The sequence below is a fragment of the Stegodyphus dumicola genome, chromosome 12 (assembly GCF_044657685.1).
Source record: "Stegodyphus dumicola isolate Sdum_Otavi_A_Nest chromosome 12, ASM4465768v1".
Taxonomy (NCBI): Eukaryota; Metazoa; Arthropoda; class Arachnida; order Araneae; family Eresidae; genus Stegodyphus; species Stegodyphus dumicola.
In genome coordinates this window covers 49721514-49744347 of record NC_140779.1, presented here as the reverse complement: position 1 = coordinate 49744347, position 22834 = coordinate 49721514, and the positions used below count along the sequence as shown (strand labels likewise).

Below are 22834 nucleotides of genomic sequence, written 5' to 3'. Positions count from 1 at the left end.
TTGTCTCAACAAATCTTTACTCAAAGAAAATTTCTCAAAATAAAATGTGTGATTTAGAATATAACAGCACGAATCTGCCAATGTAGCAGATAAAGTTTTTTGACTTTAAAATACGATGTAATGTTTTTTTTTCTTCGCTAGATACTAGGAAACAAAGACAATTTCGCTATAAGTTATGCATTTCCTATTCGAAATCATAATAAACCAATAAAAAGACAAAGACAAATAAGTAGCAAGTTCAAACAAGGTTTAGATTTCATCTCAATAATAGTAAGATACTCAGTGCGTTTTAAGTGAGCATATTTCTTACTAACCACCAATGAATAAGGCAAAAAAATAAAAGAATTGTTTTAAAGTCTTTTTTAGTCTATCAAATCATATTTCCTAAACTTATTATCAAATCTTTCTTCTTTTTTTTAAGCCTTTTCTTAAGTTAGCATAAAATAATGCTCTCTCTCTCTCTTTCAGTATTGTTTTTATCTCTCTCTTTCAATATTGCTTTTAAAACCAGTTAAAGTATTTAGAAGCGTTGTTTTATAAAAAATGTCAGCTATAAAATGTCAGTCAAATATTGAATTCGATTTGATTTAAGGGAAAAGCTCCGGCCCATCTATACAAATCAATGTTTAGCCGTAAGATCGTATTATTGGAAACAGATCGTGCCAAAAACAAGTGAAGACCAGCCATACCTGTGAGCAAGGCTGGTCTTCGTATGCATATCACAGAACTTTTAAAAGGATATAAACTATTAAAAATTTAATTAACCTAATAATTAAAAAAATTCTTTTAACAATATATATATATATATATATATATATATATATATATATATATAATAGCCACAAATAACATAGGGTAATCCAAGAGAAGCGTCGAATTTAATATATGCCCACAAAAGAAATTTATTTTTAGAAAATGGAAAATATTTTTGAAATGCTTACGACAAGCAAATGTTCCTATTTAAGAATGTTGAGTTTGATTTTCCCTGACAAGATTGGCATTTTATCACTGTTAGTTCATTTTGCAGCTTAGTCGACTTGGACCGTTAGAAAAAGACTTAGCGAGTTTTAATTGTAAAAACTTACCACAAGAATAGTGAGCATAATACACAGATTGTTAAGAAGCTTTGTGCAGTCTTTTGACGTGAAAATGCACCTAATAAAACAACAAATAGCAGATCAATAGAGAAATTTGAAGGCAATCATTTGAATGTAAAATAAGCTGTAATGTTTTCTTTCCCTTAAAATTAGAAAACAAAGACACTTTCATTATAAGCTATACATTTTTTATTAGCAATCATATATATTCAACAAAAATATGAGACATAAATCATCATGCTCTCGATCCAGCCGGTTTGTTCAAAACATCGCTGTTGTGCAATCCAGTGTTATTGCAATTTCCAAAAGAATTCAAACGTAAAGAGTAAAAATTAAAAATAAAAGAACTTAAAAAAGAAATTGAGCGTGTCATTAGTCATATCGATGGGCAGATACATGGAAAAGTGACTACAAATTTGATCTAGAAAATAAAGTGTTATAGAACAAATTGAAGAAAATATATGCCAGGCGTTATTTTCCTTCTTAAATCGAAACATTAATCTGTTGTAAATATGTAAAAATATTTTGCATTTTCTAAAAATAAAGGTTTTCACTGGGCATTCAAATCTGGGGCTTTTATTGAGAGAACCTTTACACAAGCTAGATTACTGTCAGTTATATTAAAGGTTAACTCAAAAATATGGAAAACGTTTTGTATTCAACAAACAATCAGAATAAAAAGTGAGTACGGGCAATTAGCGGACAAGGCATTACTATCATGATAATTACGACCGCCATCTTAACCCTTTCAGTCCCAATTTATTTGTTTCAACTGACTTTATTTTTGTATATACTCTTGGTAACTATTACAAAGAATTGAAAAATATCATTTTAAGCATTTTATTTTAAAATGGGGGATTCCAGAGGCCTGGGACAAATATGTCCCACTGGGCGGTAATGGTGGGACATATGTATCCCTTTAATATTAAACTGTTGACACATAAAAGAAAAAAATCAAAATTTATTTTCATATCTTATGTGTGAATAAGATTGCATGCCACAAAAATTGTTTTAGTTCTTTTCTCTTGTTTTTTTCTTGGTGCAACTGTAACACCTTCTTCTAATGGGCCCTTCCATGGGTAAGTGATCTTCTATATCCAACAACTTGGAACTGAATGATGGTCTACGATATTGTAGTGGTTATGGTATCATATTGTAGTGGTGGTGAATGGTCTACCATATGCAATCTATCATATATAATTTTGTAGCGGGGATATTAGAAATGATGCCTACTACCAGTGGAAAATCAACTACGTAGTATATTGATGCGTGTAATTCCCTCTAAGCTTCTTTAAACATCTACTGGAACCTATACAACCCATTGGGGCTGAAAGGGTTAAAAGAGGCCGTCTTGAAACTTTCTAGAAATTTTCAAACATTAAAGAGGGATATGACACATGGACTGGAACTAGATCCTCATAAACACAGGAGTGCAGTTAATGATTTGATATCTATATTAACTTAAGATAAACTGACTGCTCATGATTGATATTTTTAATTTCAGCATAGCCTCAAATGGTCAACAAATTAATTTAAATCTTTCAGATGAACTATAGGAAAAGTGTATGTGTTGTTACAGATGAGTTTATCTTGGCAAAGCTGACATTACTTATTGTACTGCATCCAAGGTATTGCGAAAATTTACTTTAATTACACGACTAATACTGCAGCTGACATATAAAATCTGCCACAAATGAGGTAACAGACATTGTTACTGTGGATACCTTTCGTAAAGAATTCTAAAGTAATATGATTTTTTTTTATTCTTGGAAAAGACTGTCCATAAAAGTTCAGATCTGCGATAGGTGCTCGTAAACAAAGAATATTTGATGAAGATGTTACCTAACAGATGGTCCCCGCTTACAGTCTGGCGTTAACAAGAAATCCATAGGAACGTCTTGTTTTTGGAGAAAATCCTTTTCAAAGACAAAATTTTTCTCTTTGTGAATCATGAAGTTTTAAGTAAAATCATTGTTGTTGGAGTAGTTTAAATGAAACATGAATAGATACCAATATAATCGTTCGAGAGGTCAAAATCACGATATGGAGCTTTTTATTAAATGCTTTCAGTTCTGCTGTGTACTACTCTAGAGCAGTATTAGCTGTAATATAACTGTACAAATTTGTTTTTTCCCCCAACAAATTATAGTTTGAATACATCGCATTTTCCAGTCAAATTTTTAACAACATTTAAGATGAGTCATGCTGCTTATACTTCTCACAAAGTAGAGCTTCCTGCTTATCAATTAAATCAAGCGTTTATACATGATTCTTTTTAATAATTTGCAACCAGAATTGTGTCGAAAAAAAAAATCAATTTTAACATCTGCATATATATTCTAAATTCGTATTAGTTTCACTTAAAATATTAAAAATTTTTATTTCTTTTTAGCAATAATACAAAATCAAAAATTACTTTGGTGTTTCCATTTTTTTAGGTTAGAGACATCTTAAATTGAGTAATTCTTATTTTTCCGGAATTAACACTCTGCCTAAATTTTGGCAAAACTTTTAACAGGAATTATGAACGCACAAAACTCAAGTTATATAATATGTCTCTAAACTGCCACAGAAACTTGCTTATTATACGAGTTTTGTGCTATGCTGCATACAAAATACACAAAGCCGATTAAAGCGTGTGTTGCAAGATTGCAGTTAACATGGTAATTTAAACCAAAAGTTATCGTTGCAATAAATGCATACCTGTGAACTTTATACCCTGAAGTATACTTTAGAAAAAAATTCTCCTTCCTTCTTATGGGAAGAAAAATATTTTCATATCAAAATTTAGAATAGTTTCTCTTCATACTTTCTTTTATATAAATCAGGGTATTTATCGCCTATGAGTGATGTGCAGTTAGGTTATTTTATACTGAAAACATTCTTTTTCAGGCTCTCTTTTCAGTGAAACATTACTCACTTTTATTTACGCTTATAACTTCCTACAACTTCATATTCCTTCTCAACTGAGTATATAAAAGCATAGTCTCTAAATATCTGTGTAAATTCTTCACAAACAAATGTAAAATGAAAATTATATATAGAAAACCTTGCATCCTCCAAATATCAATGAGTACAATAAAATATACTATGAGCCCCATCTAAGATTATTTTCAACATATCTTATTTTCAGTCATATATATTTTTTTAAAAAATTCTATCTGTTTAAAATGATTCTGTATAATTATTTTCATGGGTTTTTTTACATAGATTTAAAAAGAGTTCTCTGAAGGTATGAGGCATATATTTGAAATACATGCTAACCTTCTTGTTAGTATCAATGCAAGCTCATTAATATCTCTATAAGATTGTTATTTATATAGCTTACAATTCCAAATTTAAATTTTTTTAAATAATTTTCAGTTAGATATATCTGTCATTGATTTTTCTTATTTTGATATCAGTTCTTGTTTACTTATTTATATGTACCTGAAACAGAATTTTTTATCTAATCATGAGGTCGAAGACCAGAAGTCGTTCTAAAATTTTAGGGGAGATATTTTTTTAGATTTTAAAAGGATTTAATTTACAGTTTAGGAACTAAATGCTATTACTGAGAGAAAAAAGAAATTGCATTATTGAAAAGAGGAGGAAACATGCAACTAAAGAAATTTCTTTTCTAGTAACTTTTTGAGAATTCAAATATTCCATAAGTAACAACAAAATTTTCTTATATAACTTCTTAGAGATTTTTAGTTAAATATTGCCAGATCGAGTTACAAAAATAATATTTTAAACAGAAAAAAGCTTTAAGGAAAGTCTTGAAATAAAAAGATAATTTTGCGTTTACAGTAAAATGAACTCGACGTAATGAAATAAACTTTTAAAAATGAATGTTAATTGAAAAGAGTTCATTAGGTTTTTTACTTCATTTGTTAGGTTTTTTTTTTACTTAAATTTGAATAATTAATCATACAGAACTAACAAGACCGATGTTTAAGCATAATATTAGACGAAGATCTGAAGTATTTGATTATTATTTTTTTTACATTCAATACTTAAAAAGTTTACCCCGAGGAAAATTATGAAAAATTAAAAAATATTAGGAATTTAAAAGAAACTTTAAGACAGAATACTAAGCCATTTTTTTCAAACTAAAATTTTAAAGTCTTTTTTTTCTTGGCAAAGTACTTAAATATTATGATTTATTTACTGCTTTTTATTCATTTTTTAAAATTGTTCTTAATATGTACTGTGCTACAAAGTTTCTGTCACCATAGCCTATTGCTTCTTGACGTTAACAAGAAAATGTATGTACAAAATGACAATAAAATCATTTGTGCAAAAATGATATTCCAGTATATTTTTGTATATTTAAACGTCATTCAAGTATGATTCTGTACGCTTTTTATTTACCGCCGCTGTGCTCTGCTAAGTTTTCCTAATTTAGTTTTCTGATTATGAGAGGAAAATGAAATTTATCATCAACAGAACATTTCTTGGAAAGATGCATTGAATTATGAAGTTGTTAATTGACGCTGAATGGGGCCGCAGCCAATTTCCCACACTCACTCTTTATTAACCCTTTGACTGCTGACTGGCCTGAGTTAAAGCGATTCGCGTGAGCGGCGTGCAGCGGCAGAATGACTGACCAAATAAACGACATTTCACTTTTTCTCGTTGCTAAGCAACGATTTTTGATATGTGCAATAGAAATAATTTCCGAGCATACACATTTTACAGCAGTAAACAGCCAAAGCCTTCGCCGACCGCGCATTTGCGTCCATAGTTTACATTAATGGCTTGCGCCAGACGCGCGTATCAGCCCATAGGACATACCGATGGTTTTAGCTGGTCGCATATATGCGCCCATCGCAGTCAAAGGGTTAAACTAAACTGCTTGCGCTTACCTGCTCGCAATTCACCGTCTTTTTCTGTATACATCAGAAGGATTAAACCTTTTAGTTATGTTATTACAGTGTTTAATAGTTTCAAGGGAGGACCTTTAAATAAGCTGGCAAAATCGTTGCAATTCTACGAACTCGGTGCTATAAACATTCTATTGTCCACAAACCAAACTCCGTACCATAAAGCTGCTTTTAAAACATATTTGAAAACATTTTGCCTTTGGTATTGCTGAAATTAAGCTTAGAGATACTGAATTATTTCGGAAGATCTTGACCAAACAGTCTTAATTTTTTGTTCTGTAAGACAAACTTTAATTTGTTTATAGTTCAACTTGAGCAACAGAGAATTAAAACTGTTTAGCACTGTTGTCTTGAATCTTTAGAGTTGTGTCTGCGGACATTAACGAAACAATTTTCTACTCGCTTTGCTTAAAGGAAATTTTAGTTAATTAATGAAATATTTCTACATTGCATGGCGAAACCGTTATTATTCGATGTAGCTGAAGTTGGGCTTTAAGTTTTTCACTACTGTCAGTGGTTCCTTGTTTTTTCAGACGCAGAATTTGCATACATTTTGCTTAACGTTTTTTAGGCACTGAACTTTGGTAATGATTGATTGATGCAATTTATTGAAGCAATGATTATTAAATAGTTATACAATTCCAATAATGATAATAACAACCTTCTTAAACAAGCTAAAATCTGCTATACTATCGCACGATTTAGAAAACTAAAAATAAAATAAAATTGTCCTAAGTAGTTCTTTCTAATTCTTTTCACCACTATTCATGATAGCACAATCTCTCTCACTCGCTCTTTTTTTTTGGGGGGGGGGTGATAGAGATTTCTTCACATTTTGGTCACATAACTTTCAAACTCTCCTCTCTCCTTACAGATAAATTTGCAAAATTGCCTATTTTTGCGTAATACAATGGTCTTTAGTAGAGATACTTCTTTTAATGAACACAACAGTTTCACATCAAAAGTTAATCCCATTTTACGATTTAGTCGTGAGACAACTTACTTTATTTCTCATTATCAGCCCGCTTCGGTCTTCGCGGTATAGTAGGTTTTAGCTAGCGATCTAGTAGGATCTAGTTAGGTGCTTTTGTTTGGATCACTTCATGTTGGAAAACAGCATTCATTTACATAGAATAATATCATATCAATTAATATACTCTCAAGTAAGTCTATACCAGTGGTTGTCAGCCAAGAAGAAATACCGCCCCCCAGAAAAATTTCACAGTTTCAGGGGAGGAATGCCGTCAGTCTTTTACTTAGCCATAAAAGATTTATTTTTAGTTTATGAATATGAAAAACTACTTTTATTAATATTTTGTTATTTATCAATATTTTCTATTCTTTTTCTTGTTTAAATTATAAAACACATTAAAAAATCATCTAAATCTAGACAAATGTATATATTTATTTTTCGAGTTTGGGAAACAAGGGGGAGGATGATATTCTAACAATGGTGAAAAGGGCACGTGGGGTGAAAAATGGTATGGAGCCACTGGTCTATACAATTCATCAGTACATAAAGAGCATGTAGGGTTTATATTTATTTTAACTAACATTTATTTTAAGTTTAAACCATCTTTCCTGTCAAGTCTTACTTAACCCTGGAATTGCCAATGCCAGAGTATGTAAATTTTAGTAGAACGCGCAAGGATTCAAATTATCAGCGGAAGTATTCTGAGTTAAATAGGAAGGGAAGCGAGTTCGAAGGTGTGCTTTCTTGCTTCACGAGTGTGGAGGTGGCTAGTTAGAAATTGAAGAACCACGCGTTTCGGCCTGTGTGCTTGCCTCGGCAAATTGTTAATCTTTCAACGCAATATTCAGAGTTGGCTGAATTATCAGCAATATTTTAGAACGCGGTGAGGTTAGTTACGTTTAGAGAGCCTCGTAGTTAGTCACTAGTTATTATCTCTTTTTAATTTCTTATTTTTATTTTACCGCCGGGTCGGCGTACTTTGTGAGCGTCAAGAGCACGCATTTGTAATTTCTAAAGTTGAATAAAAGGGATTTAAACCCTTCTCAAGACTTTAGTCTATTTCCAGTTCTCAGCAGTCACCACTTTGTTGCGTGCAGGTTGGAAGCGCGCAACTTTACAAGCAATTAGATAAAATTTCGTCTGTATTGAACAATAATAATAAAAATATATATATATAAAAAAAAAAAAAAAAAAATCTGAAATGTTTCAGATTTTAAATTACGTCCAAAGGGGCGTTTTTTAACATTTTGTGTGTTACCTTTCTTTATTAAATATCATGTTCCTCGCACTTAAACCATAAGATCCAGTGCAACAGCAATATCGCAAAATAGTTTTAAAACGAGCATATCTTTAGAATTTCCGATACAGAGACTCACGCGCTGGAGATAAAAATGTTTTTTCTGCACAACGTTGCCATTGCTCGCTTTGAAATCCTTGAGTTTGTTAATCAAAAATTCGTCAAAGTTTTAAAAAATAGGAAATCGATCATAAAACAAATTTCAAATTTCAAATTTGGTCTTCCACATGCTCATATTCGTTGGAGGATTACGTTATTCAAAATTCGATGACTCTATGTACCGTTGTTTTATCACAATACGAGAAATATACATACATTTATGCAGATTTTTCATTATTTAATTTCTTCAAATATAATGCAGGACTCTAACATTTTGTGGCAACAGTTTGAAAAGTGAACCGACATTTATGAGTCCGACGCAAAATGTCAAAACGAAACTAATAGTCCTTCGGGATTCAAATCCCTTTGGACTAATAATAGGTAACGTAAATTATATTAATATTTAAAGAGGGTTTGGATATGAAGTGCTTTCTTCTATATAAATATTTGCTACATATCTGAAGTTTTCACAATGATTTCGCTGTGAGCAAAGTTGCTATTCGTAATGCTAATAAAACACTACTCAGAGGACATGCAATTGAAGAAATTTCTTTTCTCGTAGTTTTTTGAGAATTCAAATATTCATTGAGTAACAACAAATATTTCTTATAACTTCCTAGAGATACGAACTTTTAGTTAACTTTATGTGAGATTAACTCATAAAATAACATTTTACATAGCCAAAAAAAAACTTCTAAAGGACAGTTCAAAGTTGCAAGGTTTCTAGTCTCTTAATATATGAAAAGTTCTAACAACTGTCAATTCTAGCCAATCTAAAATTCTTTGGAACAACAGTAGTGTGAGAAAAGTCAGTGTTACACAAAACAGTAAAGAGTGTCATCTTGAAATTTCATTCTTTTTCTCTGATGTTGATATCCAGAAAAATCTTGATTGTTTTTCGATTCACTTTTCGTGCGTCTGGTACTAAGAAGGAATGGCAAGACGGCGAATCATAGACTGGACATTATCTGTAGTTATCAGTATCATTGTTTCTGGATTCTTATCGCAACTCTGTTTTAGCTTTAGAGACAATTGATGCTACAACTGCGTTAACTGTAATTTTCAGTTGAGATCATTACTATTCTATCCACGTTTGCCTCCGGACCAGAGAATTTTCTGATACAGCACTCCATCTTTTCTATTGTAATGCACTAAATGCTCATTTGAAGAGGCAGATCGGCCGCTTACTAAAGTAAGGTGATAAGGCAAAGACTATGCTATATCTTTATGGTTCACAGCCTGCGAAAACTGTTTCGTGACATATTCCAACAACTGGGGATGACTCTCTCGTCCGTGGTAGATTCATGTACTTCAGCGATCAAAATGTCTCATGATGATTGAAAATCTCAGTTACCTTTCGACATGTACTTACTGCATTTACATTGTCTCCCAGATACCATCGTACTTGTAATTATGTTAGTTATATTGTTGGGCGTTTAGAATGATGGGTACATAGTAGAGTTTGCGAGCCATGGAGAACACTGGATGCTAAATGAATAACATAACATATAATAGGTATGTTATTCCAGACTTAACAGGATTGATTTGCAATGCGTGACAACCTATGACATATGAAAATTGAGATAAACAGGTGTTAACTTGATCATGGTAACTGCTATGTTATGTCTATCATTAGCATTATATGATGTCGTCATTCTCTTGCCAACATTACGATGCTTTGCTACATAGTAGATACTGGCCGGGACTTAGATGTAATGGATTCCTATTGCCTCTCGCATCTTTGATTTCATCTGCGCCAGCATTCCATACTTCTGAACATCGTACAAGGGTGGTAAGTATCACAGTTATAGCCTCGACAATAGCTACATCAGTCTACTTTTACTAGGGATTAAATAACAGTTGCCCTTCTCTTGCAGTTGATAATTAAATAACAGTTGCACTTAAGAACAGACATACAACAATGCACGTACACAAGGGGGAATGTAAATTTGCAAATATTCCAACAAATATCTTCTGTGAATAACCTAAGACATATGACCTTCTATTATTAATCATTAGATTAGAACGTTTTTATATATCTTAAAAGATTTTATTATAAATATTGCCAGGTAATGCTGAATCCATGATTTTAAACTGTGATTTGGGAATAATAATCCTTTATCTAAAGCTCTGATGCTATTTATTTTCAAGTTTATTCTTTGCACTTTTTTATCATACTTCACAGAAATTTTTTAAATACGAAGTTCATCGTTTTGTAATGTAGGAAAATTTTTCCGATAATAATCCAATAATCCCTACTGATAAAACAGTCGTGCTTTTTTCGTATATCTGCATTGATACACATTCAGTTTTCAATGAAAAACGGTATTTTTATCAGTAAAGCTCCCCCATTTAAAATTTCTATCCTTGATATTATATATCTTAATATTTTTTAACACATTTTAGCTCTTTCAATAAGAAACTTTATATCCCGCGAGGATGTCTACTCCTTTGGCTTCTGACGATATTCTGTTCCCTTTGAATGTTATCAATAACAGATCAAATTCGGACAATATGAAATTGAAATTGCATTAGCGAATATCCCATGCTCTATATTCACTATCAAATCAACGCTACGAAACATAACAAGAATAAGCGAGTGTGTTTGTGAACAGAATATCTTTTTAACAGTTTAACTATAGACATATCATTTCGAAAAATTAGGATTTGCCTGCAAAAGTTCAATGTTGAACATTAACTTCAGTAATGTTCTTTAAATCCCAATATTTATTCTATATTTACAAATCTTTTTTTGCGAATAATAGCAATTCCTGAAGTTTGTAATATTTCGATGCGGATTTTCTAAAAAAGATAAAATCTTTTAATGAAATAATCCAGTTTTAACGGTATAAACGTATACACTAAAATGCAAATAAATAAAACAGTTATAAATGTACACTGTCCACTTGTTTTTATTTATTGTATTTTAATTCCATCAGTTGTAATCATCCCACACTGTGTTTGGCGCGTTTTAATCATCTTAGGTTTTGCGCCAATAACCTCTCACTCACTCACCCACTCACCCTTTATAAATGTATACAGTGTAGATATTTTTTGGTGTTATGTTGTAGGATGTTACCGCTGCATTCATAGCCACAGGACTCAACAAATGGTCAATTATGATGTGTGTTAGAAAACTTTTGATTCCCTTCTAATATTACTAAAGAATCCTGAATGCTAAAAATTAAGATTAACTCCTAAAAGAAGAAAAGAATTATTAGCTCAAAGGAGCGATAACCCAGAAGGGCTATTAATCTCAAAACGGGATTTTGCGTTGAATCACTATAAAAGTGTGACTCACTTTTCAAATTGTTACCACCAAATATTATCGTCCTGTATCATATTTAAAGAAATTAAATAAGGAAGAATTTATGTGAATCTATGCATGTTTTTTGTTTTTCGCACTGTGAAAATGCAACGGTACATAGAACCATCAAATTTTGAATAACATAATGCTCCACCTGAATATGGACACCTAGGAGATAGGATTTTCAATTTCGAATTTGTTTTATTATGTATTTCATATTTTTTAAAACTTTAACAAATTACTAAGGAACAGATTCAATGATTTCAAAGCGAGCAGTGGCAAAACCGTATGGAATAAAACATTTTTATCCAGCGCACGAGACTGTCTATCGAAAATTCTAAAGATAGGCTGTTTTTAAATACTTTTAGCCCAAATGCTCTCGAAACGTGTATGTGTAGGTAAAAGAAAAAGAACGTCCTTTTGGGGGTTATATAAAATCTGATAAAAATAAATAAATATATATATATTGTTAATTTTCGTCTACTTTTTCCATAATGATTTCTTAAACAAGAGCTTAACAAATTCAACGATTTGAGGCCGATATACTATACAATCTTTAATAAATTTTGCCCTTTTTTATTACATAACAATATGTACGTTTCATATACGTTTTTTATTCCAATGGCGGGCACTTGCTATAACGGCATTGGCCACTACTAAGGCCAGACGTGGTGGCAGTTTTATTGTGGAGGCCCCTAATAGGCGGCCACCGCTACCATTCTATGAAGGAACTGACAATTTTACATCCATGTCTTCCCCGGGATTCGAGCCCGGGCCCTTCAGTATTGCTGTCAGGCTCCCCTAACCACCATACTGTCTGGCCGGCATGCGCTTTATTATAATTAACCGAAAATGTTCATAAATATTTGTACTTTTGATGAAATTAAGCAAAGAAAATTATAATGCCACTTGTACTGTACATATATTCTTCTAAAGAATACTTAATGTTTTCTGTAATGTTCTAGCAACGAGGTATATTCCTTTTGGATAGATTTTAAGCCGCCTTTACTCTTCGCCCTCACCTATAAAAGAATTTTCAAGATCGCTGATAATGCTTCTGATGTTTTATCTTCTTAAATTTGTTTATTTTGTATATATATATAATGGTGTTGGTAGCATGTAGATGACTAAAGACATAATTACATTCGTGGTGAATCTTAGTATTTCTTTCACTTTGACAAACATTTTCTTAACCAGTGCAGTTGAACTGTCGCAATAAACGCATGTTCTAAAAGATTTACACTTTTGAAACAGCGACTAACTGGCGAAAAGCAGAGACTAACTAGCAAGAGTGCGATGTCTCTAAGATGAAAACTTGTTTCAAAGTGATTTGAGTTCTGGTTCCCAAGTTTTCTTATTGGTTGTCAAAAAATGTTTCGATACTGATTGTTTAAAAATTTCGATTCCCAACTACCTAAATTAAAATAGAGAGCTGAAGAATTATTGCAATTAATGTTAGAATTTTGCCTTATATGTTTTTATTATCTTAGACACTCAAACATGCACACACGCGTATATATCTATTTAGTATCTACATCTATTATTATATCTATCTCTCTCTATCTATAAATATATCTATCTCTCTCTATCGATCTATTTATAAATATATGTATATTAATTTATTTATAACTAATTAAAGTAAAAAATAATAAACGATAAAAGACCTATGTGGTCAAAAAATTTTGCGCATTGAGCTGCAAAATTTAGAAAAAAGTTAAAAGAAAATTCCTTGTTCGTACGCCAAAAAGTTGCTTAGATACTGTGGTTCCGTGAAATTATTAACATAAGTAAAATAAGGCATTTACCGCTTCTTAGTTTTTATATTTTTGCTTAAATCATTTGCCGCACTTTAATTCTAATATTTAAAGTATGCCTTACTTCGATTAGCTTATTGCTTACAATTAGTATTGAATTTTATTTGTAAATATTCAGGTGTTTGTATTGTTTATTTTACCTTTATAGCACATTTCATTGCATCTTATTTTACTTATGTTAATATTTTCACGGAACCACAGTATCTAAGCAACTTTTTGGCGTACGAACTAGGAATTTTCTTTTAACTTTTACTTATTTATAGGTACATAGATATAGATGTATATATATATATATAAATCTATATCTATATATCCATATATTTATTTATTTATATATAATATATGTAATGAGGTTTCGTTTAAAGTTATTGCGTATCTTTTGCATATATCGTTGTACTCCTATATATATCTTTCCTGCAATATGTCGCATGTAAGAAAAAAAGCAACTTTTCAGGCATAAAAGCAAAAGAATTTATTTATAAAAGTTGGCCACAAGGGTTGTATAGATAGATGCTATTACTCCTTAATATTCCTTCCATATACGACACTTTACAGAAATCTAGGTAACATTATTTTCAAATGAATTGTGAATCAGTATAAAAATGGGATTTGCAATAATAAAGCAGTAATAATAAAGCAGATTTGCAGTAATAAGGGCAATGGTTATGTACTACATAAAATGAAAATATGTACTGTCAGTCATCTCAGCTAAAACAGTTTAAGGAGTTTAGTTGCCTCATTTTTTTATGAACGAATCTTTTCTTCCTTAAGTAATCGTGGAAATATTTTGCTTCTTCCCTTGGGTTATAAAAATAGAAACAATCGAACAAACATTCCTTGGAAAAGGAAAAGAAAACATGTGAGAAAGTGGGGAAAATATCACACCTACATATAACATGAGTAGTAAAATTCTTCGTCTTCCTTCAGCACTTCTCTCAGAATGATGATGATAAATAAATCTTCGAGCGTTTGACAAACACGTTAGTCACTTTTTATACACTATTTTAGGTTGATTAATGGTCAGAAAGGCACTTCAAGACGTAATTGTTGTACATTAATCACTTTATAGCAAGCGTATCTGTATAATTTATGGGAAAATTTACGCTCTTGCGGAACATGGCGTAACATTAGGTAATGTGCTAAATTACTAGGATATCTGCTGATTTTCCCCTCCTCCCCTCTCCTCTTTTCCTTTCGCGCTTCCCCCCTCTCTCTTCTTCTTTTTTCTCACTGCGAAAAATTATTTAAATCCAAAAATAGTTTACTTCGGAGTCAGCCTGTATGTTAAGTTTGAATAATTTACGGTATTTAAAAGGTGGCTTTCATTACAGCTGCCGTTCCGCTTGGTTTATATTGAGGTTTTGAATGTTACGGTAGTGTTGCTTGAACTCGCTTTTGAAGTTTGTAACTTCGGAATTACACGTTTGAAAACTGTTGGAAATTTGCATTTTCAACTTGCTGCACGCTTAAAAATTAAAAATTAAAGTTTGAAATTGAAAAATAACGGCATTTAAATGGGAGTAGTATAACCAAAGGGCTTCATGTCTTCGATTCCTTCAATTCCTCTTCCTTACTTTTGTTCTTTTTTGGTCAACTAGTTTTACTTCTGTCTGTTACTTTACTTCAGGCAGAGGCAACGCATTGGTTTTAAATAGCCCAGTTTGTAGATTAAATTCTCAATGCAACACTTTGTCATACAACTCCAATATATTGGCGAACGGAAGATAAAAGTTTTATTCTGGCAAGTAGCTCAAAATTACTGCTTTTCAATCGTTTAGCTCGTTAATTAAAACTTTCTTAATTAGCACAAAATATTAAATAAATTTGGAAAATTTCAAATTCCAAATTTGTGCTTCGAGTTGCAGATGTTTGGGTGGAAGATTGTTATGCGTTTAAAATTCAGTGGCTCTAGGTGTCGCTGTGTTTTCACAATTCGAAGAACAAACACGCACATATACCTACATTATATACAGATTATTTCATCGTTTAATAATAAAGATTAGAAATACACGAGGTTCATGAACTTAGACTGTAGCTTTCTATGCAATAACTTCACAACTCATTTAAAACGCAATTCGTTTTTTACTTCCTTGTACGAAGTAAAAAGGAAGTATTGTAATCGCGAAAAGCTTCAGGCAGCATATTTCAACGAAAATATCCACTTTGACCGCTTTCGAATGCAATTTAACGATGTGTTTGCGTGATATCTGTACGTAAGGACAGGATAAAAGACTCTTTTCCTCCAAAAAAACTAAAAAACTACTTTAAAATGAATTCTAAAGAGAATTTTTCGTGGCGTCTGCACGAATGTATGTACGTACGTGAGTACGAACGTACTAACGTATCTCGCATAACTCAAAACCGAGTAGGCTCAGAACGTTGAAACTTTGTATATAGAACTGCTATAACATGTAGATGTGCACCTCGTATTTTGGTTTCAATCGGCCGCGCCAAACGCATATAAATATATTTAAAATATATCCACTCTGTTACTCGGCACAGTGATCTCAATTTTTTTACTGTTATTTGTTTGTAAATTGTACATTTTTTTTCTTTAAAAATGATAGAATTATGTTGTTTTTATCTTCTGGTTAAGGGTTTTATGCCTTTATTAAATTTGTATGCAATATTTTTAGAATTATCAACAATTTAAAAGTTGTTTAAGTGCCGCTAAGCCTATTTTGATGGCGGCCATTGCTTGTTTACATTTGAAACAGCTGAGTAGTGAATTTGTTGCCAATCTAGAGAAACGTAGCTTCACAACAGCAAATATAAACGCCTTCATTTATTATTGCGATTTAAATCATGCTTAATCCTTTCTGGAATTTTTTCGAGGAAATAAGTGTTTAAGATTTACTTAATTTTTAATAATTAGTAATTTAATTTAAATAATTAGTAATTTTTAGTAGAAATATTTTGAGTTTTTATGTATTTTTGCCTTGTCCCGAAGTGAGAACTGAATTAATTGAATGAGAAATACTCAATCGTCTGTGAAAAACTTTCTTTTTTGTTTTGTTTGCTTAATTTCTTTTATACATCGTTCTAGCTTTATTATAGTACTTGAATAGAACATGTGGCAACGATTAGACAATTCTTTAAATGATACAAATTTTGTGCATTCTGAGTTACAATATGAACGAAATTATAATACTGTTAAGTGAACCTAGCGTAAACAAAATATGGTAAACAAATAGAGTGAATTTTAAAGAATGCACTTATTCTATTGTGTTTTATGCGCTGTCGGCGAAGTAGATATAATTAAATCCAATAAGTTTAAACAAAATGCAAGAAAAAATACGTATAATTTAATATTCCGTACAAGGAAGTCATGTGGTGTACACATCAGATTTTTTTAATGTATATTACATAATTTCATTTACTATTTTGTTGTGTTTTTTTCATTTTATTTATTCATTTCATTCCACATTTTAAGCCGTTTTTTGAGCGCTATCTGAAACAGTTTTTGTTTAATAAATAATTGAAATCATATTAATTTATTGAATTTAAATTTAATCAAAATGTATGGAAACATTTTTAATAAGCATTGTCTACTTTAGAAAATTTGGACAATTTTCTTGATAGAAATTTTATTTTTGCTCAGCGGAAATAGCATTAGAGGTATGAACTTTATAAGACAAATAATTTGCAATATAAAGCATATTAAGTAAATATAAGACAAATAGATATAGGTAGGATAGATAAGATAAAATAGATAGGTAGATAGAGAGATACAATACATAAGGTTAATATAAGTTAAAAGATAGATAGGTAGATATCTAAGGTAAAGTTACTGCAGACTCAAACAGAAATATCTGTAAATCTTTTCCATATATTCTGCAATTATCTGCCTTTTTGTTCTTAATAAACGCCTTTAAATTACATTCTTTCTGCATCATTCATATTTTTATAGCAAATCATTGTTATTTATGAGAAATTGAATACATTCATTTACTCGAGGAAAAGTAACTCCATGTATTTTATAGAGATTGGTCTTCTCAGAGGGCACACTTGACCAAATCTCTGAAAGACAACTAGCGAATTATCGCTATGTCTTTTAAGTACCACAGAGACAGGAAAAGGGTGTAAAGACCCATTTTATTAATCCAAATAAAGTTTAACAGATGGCACCAATTCGTGCATACAGAAGCCAACACTTTTGGCTTTAAATCAAAGGTAATGGATAAACTGAAGTTAATGAAATTTAAGTCTAGCCTAACGGCTTCACAGTTTAACTATCTCTCAAGTTGGCTTTGGCAGAAGTCGACATAAACAAGCCTCATGGCAAGCATAACTGATCGCCGTAGAATTCTAATCGTTAAAGAATCAAAGTTAGCAGCACGACCTTCAAGCAGACGGAACAAGCTATGATTTCACTCTCCAAAACCTTCCCTTGAGTACTTCCTCTTTTCTACCCAATTAGAATTAATTTTGCTGTGCTATGCTTCTCTAAATGCTAAAATTTTGCCACCTGTGCAACCGCACCGGTTGCACCGGCTCCGGCGTCATCCCTACTTAGTGGAATATTATCAAAACATTGTTGCTGAACGCGATAGAAATACAATTGTTCTTTTTCCCGTTGTCAAGCATAATAAAGATCTTCAATTTTTCCTCTATGCACTTTAGCGCAAAATGAGCTCTCAGGTTACTGTCATTTTATAAGGTATTTCTCGCGCCTTCTTAGCATGCCTTCGTAGTGTAGTGGTCTGCACACCGGGCGCGTATTCCAGTCGACCGTGATTCGATTCCCGGCGAAGGTGTTGCTCATTTTTGATCATTCCTGTTTCAAAATTTACCTATTGTCTCTACAATTCAGTAAAGCAAAAAAGCTTCAATAAAGCATATTTATTTTTCAAACTGAACCATTCCCGTATTGATGAACAAATTCAGGGAACCGATTTGATTGTAATGTGTTACCACTGTGGTAAGCAAAATATCTTTCATTTTTCTATCATGCATCTTTTCACTTAGCCGTTTTTGGTGTGTTTCAGTTTGTCAAAGAATAAAGTCTTGAATTTATGTTTTAAATGTAATCAATATATTACTGATGAACAAACGCAGGGATTAAAGTTGCGCTGTTCTTAAAAACTTAAGTTTTTTATTTTATTTATATTAAAAATGTACCTAAATGATATAAAAGGAAATATATTTAATTTATAATACATCCAAATAATACATTTTATTAACATAGTAATTGTAATAAATTAATGAATTGCTTTGTAGTAATAAATGAAGAGCGTTCCTAACACCGTATGTCACGAAACTGTTATAGAATGACTTTTCCTAATTTTCTAATCTTTACGATAGTTCACAATACTTTACATCTTCAATAATTCTTTTGAAAACTTTAATAGTAAGTTCTTCTTTTAGTGTTAGTCCATAAACTTAAGTCTTCATAATGCAGTTTATTATTATCGTTATTAATTCTGCTTTCTATCCCTTTACAAGCAGATGCTTTTGACGCGTTTCTGCAAGTAATTCTCTTTAATTATATCTAGTTTTTCAGTGTACACACATGTACTGAAAATGCTTGTTAAATTAGAGAAAACTTTTTGACTCGAATTTTAAGTGCATGTCTTTTTCAACGAATTTTAACATTTTCTGTTTGAAATTTTAAACTTTCATCCAGAAGACTGTGAATGAATGCACATTTTTTTTTTTTTTTTTTGAAGTGACAACTTTAGCAAATATATAGTATACTTTTATTGTTGCTGTGTTAAGTACAGATTCTTACTTATTTTTTTTTCTTTTCAAACAGCTCCTAAACCAGAATTCGGTTACAATGGTGCAGTAACTGCCACATCTCCAGGAGGTGGTACTTATCCAAATGGTTCACCAGCTTCTACTGCCACGGCGGCTGGTGGTGGTACAGGTCCTGGGTCAGGGCGAACGAACTTCACCACCAAACAGTTAACAGAACTGGAAAAAGAGTTCCACTTCAACAAATACCTTACTAGAGCACGGCGAATAGAGATAGCTTCAGCCCTCCAGCTCAACGAAACCCAGGTGAAAATTTGGTTTCAAAATAGAAGAATGAAACAGAAAAAAAGAATGAAAGAAGGCCTCCTACCCACCGATGTAGGTTCCACCAAAGAGAACAGTCCAACCTGCACTACACCAACTCTCCTTAACAGTCCCCCAACTGCGGGAAGTGGCGCAACAACGCCATTATCTTCTAAAGATGCAAACCAGTGACATGATTCCATTTGTACTTCATTTCGTGGTACAGCACATAAGAAAACAGGATTATTCTATTTCTAGCTCATCAAAAAATGTACAGAGATTCGATGGCTGGAAATACTTATGTATCTATGGCTTGCTTAGAGACCAGGGACTATCTAAAGGACAGGGCCGTGCTTCTATAATGGCTTATCTTGAAAACAGAACTGCCAAGGGCGCCTATGATGTAAGGGTTCCTATTTTTGTGACTTCTATTCCGTCGAAATGTGATGCCATGTTAGATTTTACATCTAAGAGAATGTTACTGTAATTTTAAATGTCAGCAGAGAAAATGACAATTTCTTGTCAATTGGAATGAAGTTCAAAGTATCAGTTCAAAGGAAATTTTGTGTGGCATTAAATCTTATATTATTTAAAGTTATTATATGATGATATATTGAGTAAATATAAGTATTTGCTTTCTATTTCATATGTAAATATTAAATATGTTTAGTTTTGAGTTATAAAATGTTTTATGTGAATATTTTGTAACTCTTGTGAAATGAAACATTTAATTAAAAGGAAAATAAGGATATATTTATATACAAAGGAGAAAATTACAAATAAGAAAATGTATATTAGTCTTAAATTACTGAAAAAAAATTTTGTTTTTATGCACATTGAATTTCAATCTTGATAAATTTAGTATTTAATAATAACTTAATATTTAAATTTGAAGAGAATGAATGAAATGAAACAGACACTTTTTGTGATTCCAGAAAAGTATGTATTATATTAACAAATTAAATTAAATTATTTACTGACTTGAGGATATATGTACTCACAATCACAGCTTAAGAAGATTCAAATCTAATTACAAATTCACTAGAAATAATATTTAATACGTTTAATTTACTCGTTTTTGTTTTTCTTTGGTCTGAGAAATATTTTAATTATACAAATGCATTATTTTTCTTTTTGACAGAAAGTTTCATTTTTTTATTAAACAAAAGGTGTAGCAATTATTATAATTATTTACTTTTATTTTAATAAATTAATGAGTAATTATAATAATTATTTACTTTTATTTTAATAAATTAATGAGTAATTATAATAATTAATTTTGTAAAAATTAAAAATAGGCCATGAGCTTTTAGTGAAACTAATTAAATAATTGTAAACCTTTTAAGAAACATAATATCTAAAAATGAATTCAATTTAAAGTTTTTTGGAAAATTTAACCAAATGCACTTCAGTGTGTGTGGCTGTACTTTTAATTGAATGCCATTATAAGATATACGGATGATTCTACTTTGAGAAGTTCATAGTTTTGGGTATACCTTCATTATAAATTCATTTCCACAAATTTTATAGTTAAATTAAAGTAGCTAATTAGTAAGAAATAACAATTTCTGTTGGAAAATATTGCTAGAATATGATTTTCTCTCTTTTCTAAAACATTAGTCATTAATATGTTTTCCATTTTTATAATAATACTGAAGAAAGAAGATCTGAATATTTACATACAAATGAAAATGAGTTTCTCTCTCACTAAAGATCTTATTATTAATATTTAATATAATAAAAAATTTAACTTATTCACATGTTTATTTGCTTGGTAAAAACAATACTATTTAATTATTTAAAACTTTTCCATATTTCTATATAAGCGTTTCAAAGCAATTTGGAAGCAAAGTGCTAAAGAAATACAATGCTTTAGAACAGCCCATTAATACACTTTATTAATAAAGAGAATTTTTAGTTTCTCATTCGTTATTTTTGTTCATAAAAATCTGCACTTTCTATATTGTTTATATTTCATTTGTTTTAATCTTAAGCATAAAACATGTTAGAAAGAGAAATTTTCCTTCTCAAACAATCTTTTCCTGTCTGTTATAGTAACCTAATTTTAAAGATAAAGTTTAAATAAAAATTTTAATTAACAGAAAAATTCAAGTCGTACTATTATAAAAAGAAAGGCGTAAATACATTTAAAAAAAACGATTAATAAGAGTGAAGTGTAACGCTGTCTTATGAAAGCATTATCCCTATTTTACACTAAGTTTTCATATGCAGGATTATTTAATATATCTCTCTCAAACATAAGCCAGAAGCATCAAATTGCTTGTCACAAAGTATGAAAAATTCATTATTTGTTTCTGCTTTTAATAATTCACAATTATATAACAATTCATTATTGTAAAGGTCATATGCCAAACATTTAATTGCATTATGTGACTAAATTTTGTATTGTTTAACTAAAACGCTTATTTATCACTAAATTATATTTTCAGTTATTTGTAAACAATTTTTTTCCATCGCTTTATTTCCTTCGTTAATCATAACCTCCAAATGTTCTGTTATAATCGTAATGTGATCAAAGTTAAAAAATGCTTCTATGAAATATTTTATGACTTTATGTGTAAATCAACAATGAAAGGCATGGAACTTTACATGAAATATGTATTTTTATATAGAATATGTCAAAATGTAAAGTTTGTGTCACCAAATATTCATATAAATGTATATGCTACATACATACCTCAGCTCTACTATCAGCCGATTTGTAAAATAAAACTGTCTAATTAATGTTTGACTTTTATATCATGTCTCTCAAACTTCACCACAGAATAGAATCAGTTTAAAATTTAGTTATGTCACCAAAACATTAGTCATTAATATGTTTTCCGCATATATAATAGTATAAGGTCTTATCTTATTTATTGCAACAACTTAAACTATTATGGCACTTTATGACCGCTCTTTCCGATTTTCACCAGAGCATATCTGTGATTGTCGACATACACCGGTGAGGGTCCGAATATACAAGAATGTAGTGCAATATTCGATCTTTCACCGACGTATTTGGCGAATGTTGATATTCTCCGGTGAAAGTCGACCTTCTTCAATTTCGGTCTTTCACGGTAACATATATACATCAACGTTATAGAATCGAAATTTGTTTCTTTTGATTTTCAAATCTGAGTAATGTACCGAATGAAAAGTGAAAAATAGTAAAGAAAGCAACAACTTTCACCAAGAAATATATATAAAACGTCTAATTAATAACAGCGAAGAAAAAATTGAACCAGTTCTAGAACATCTTCAGTGTCTGTTCTCCATACCTCACCACCGTCCGACCAACCTCTCGAGCTCTTCACCTTGAGCACGAGCAAAATGCCATTCATCATCCGTGTCACATCAGTATGATGTCTCTGTATGT

General features: G+C 31.0%; 1 protein-coding gene across 1 annotated transcript in view; it reads left to right on the top strand.

Moving 5' to 3' along the window:
* LOC118192336 (homeobox protein Hox-B1-like) overlaps window positions 1-22194 on the top strand; it is a 116398-nt gene extending 94204 nt beyond the window's left edge. The window contains exon 2 of the mRNA XM_085827719.1: window positions 19211-22194. Coding sequence (XP_085683845.1) covers window positions 19211-19647 — 437 coding nt within the window. The 3' untranslated portion in view covers window positions 19648-22194. The remainder of the gene's footprint in view (window positions 1-19210) is intronic.
* The last annotated feature ends 640 nt before the right edge of the window (window positions 22195-22834 follow it).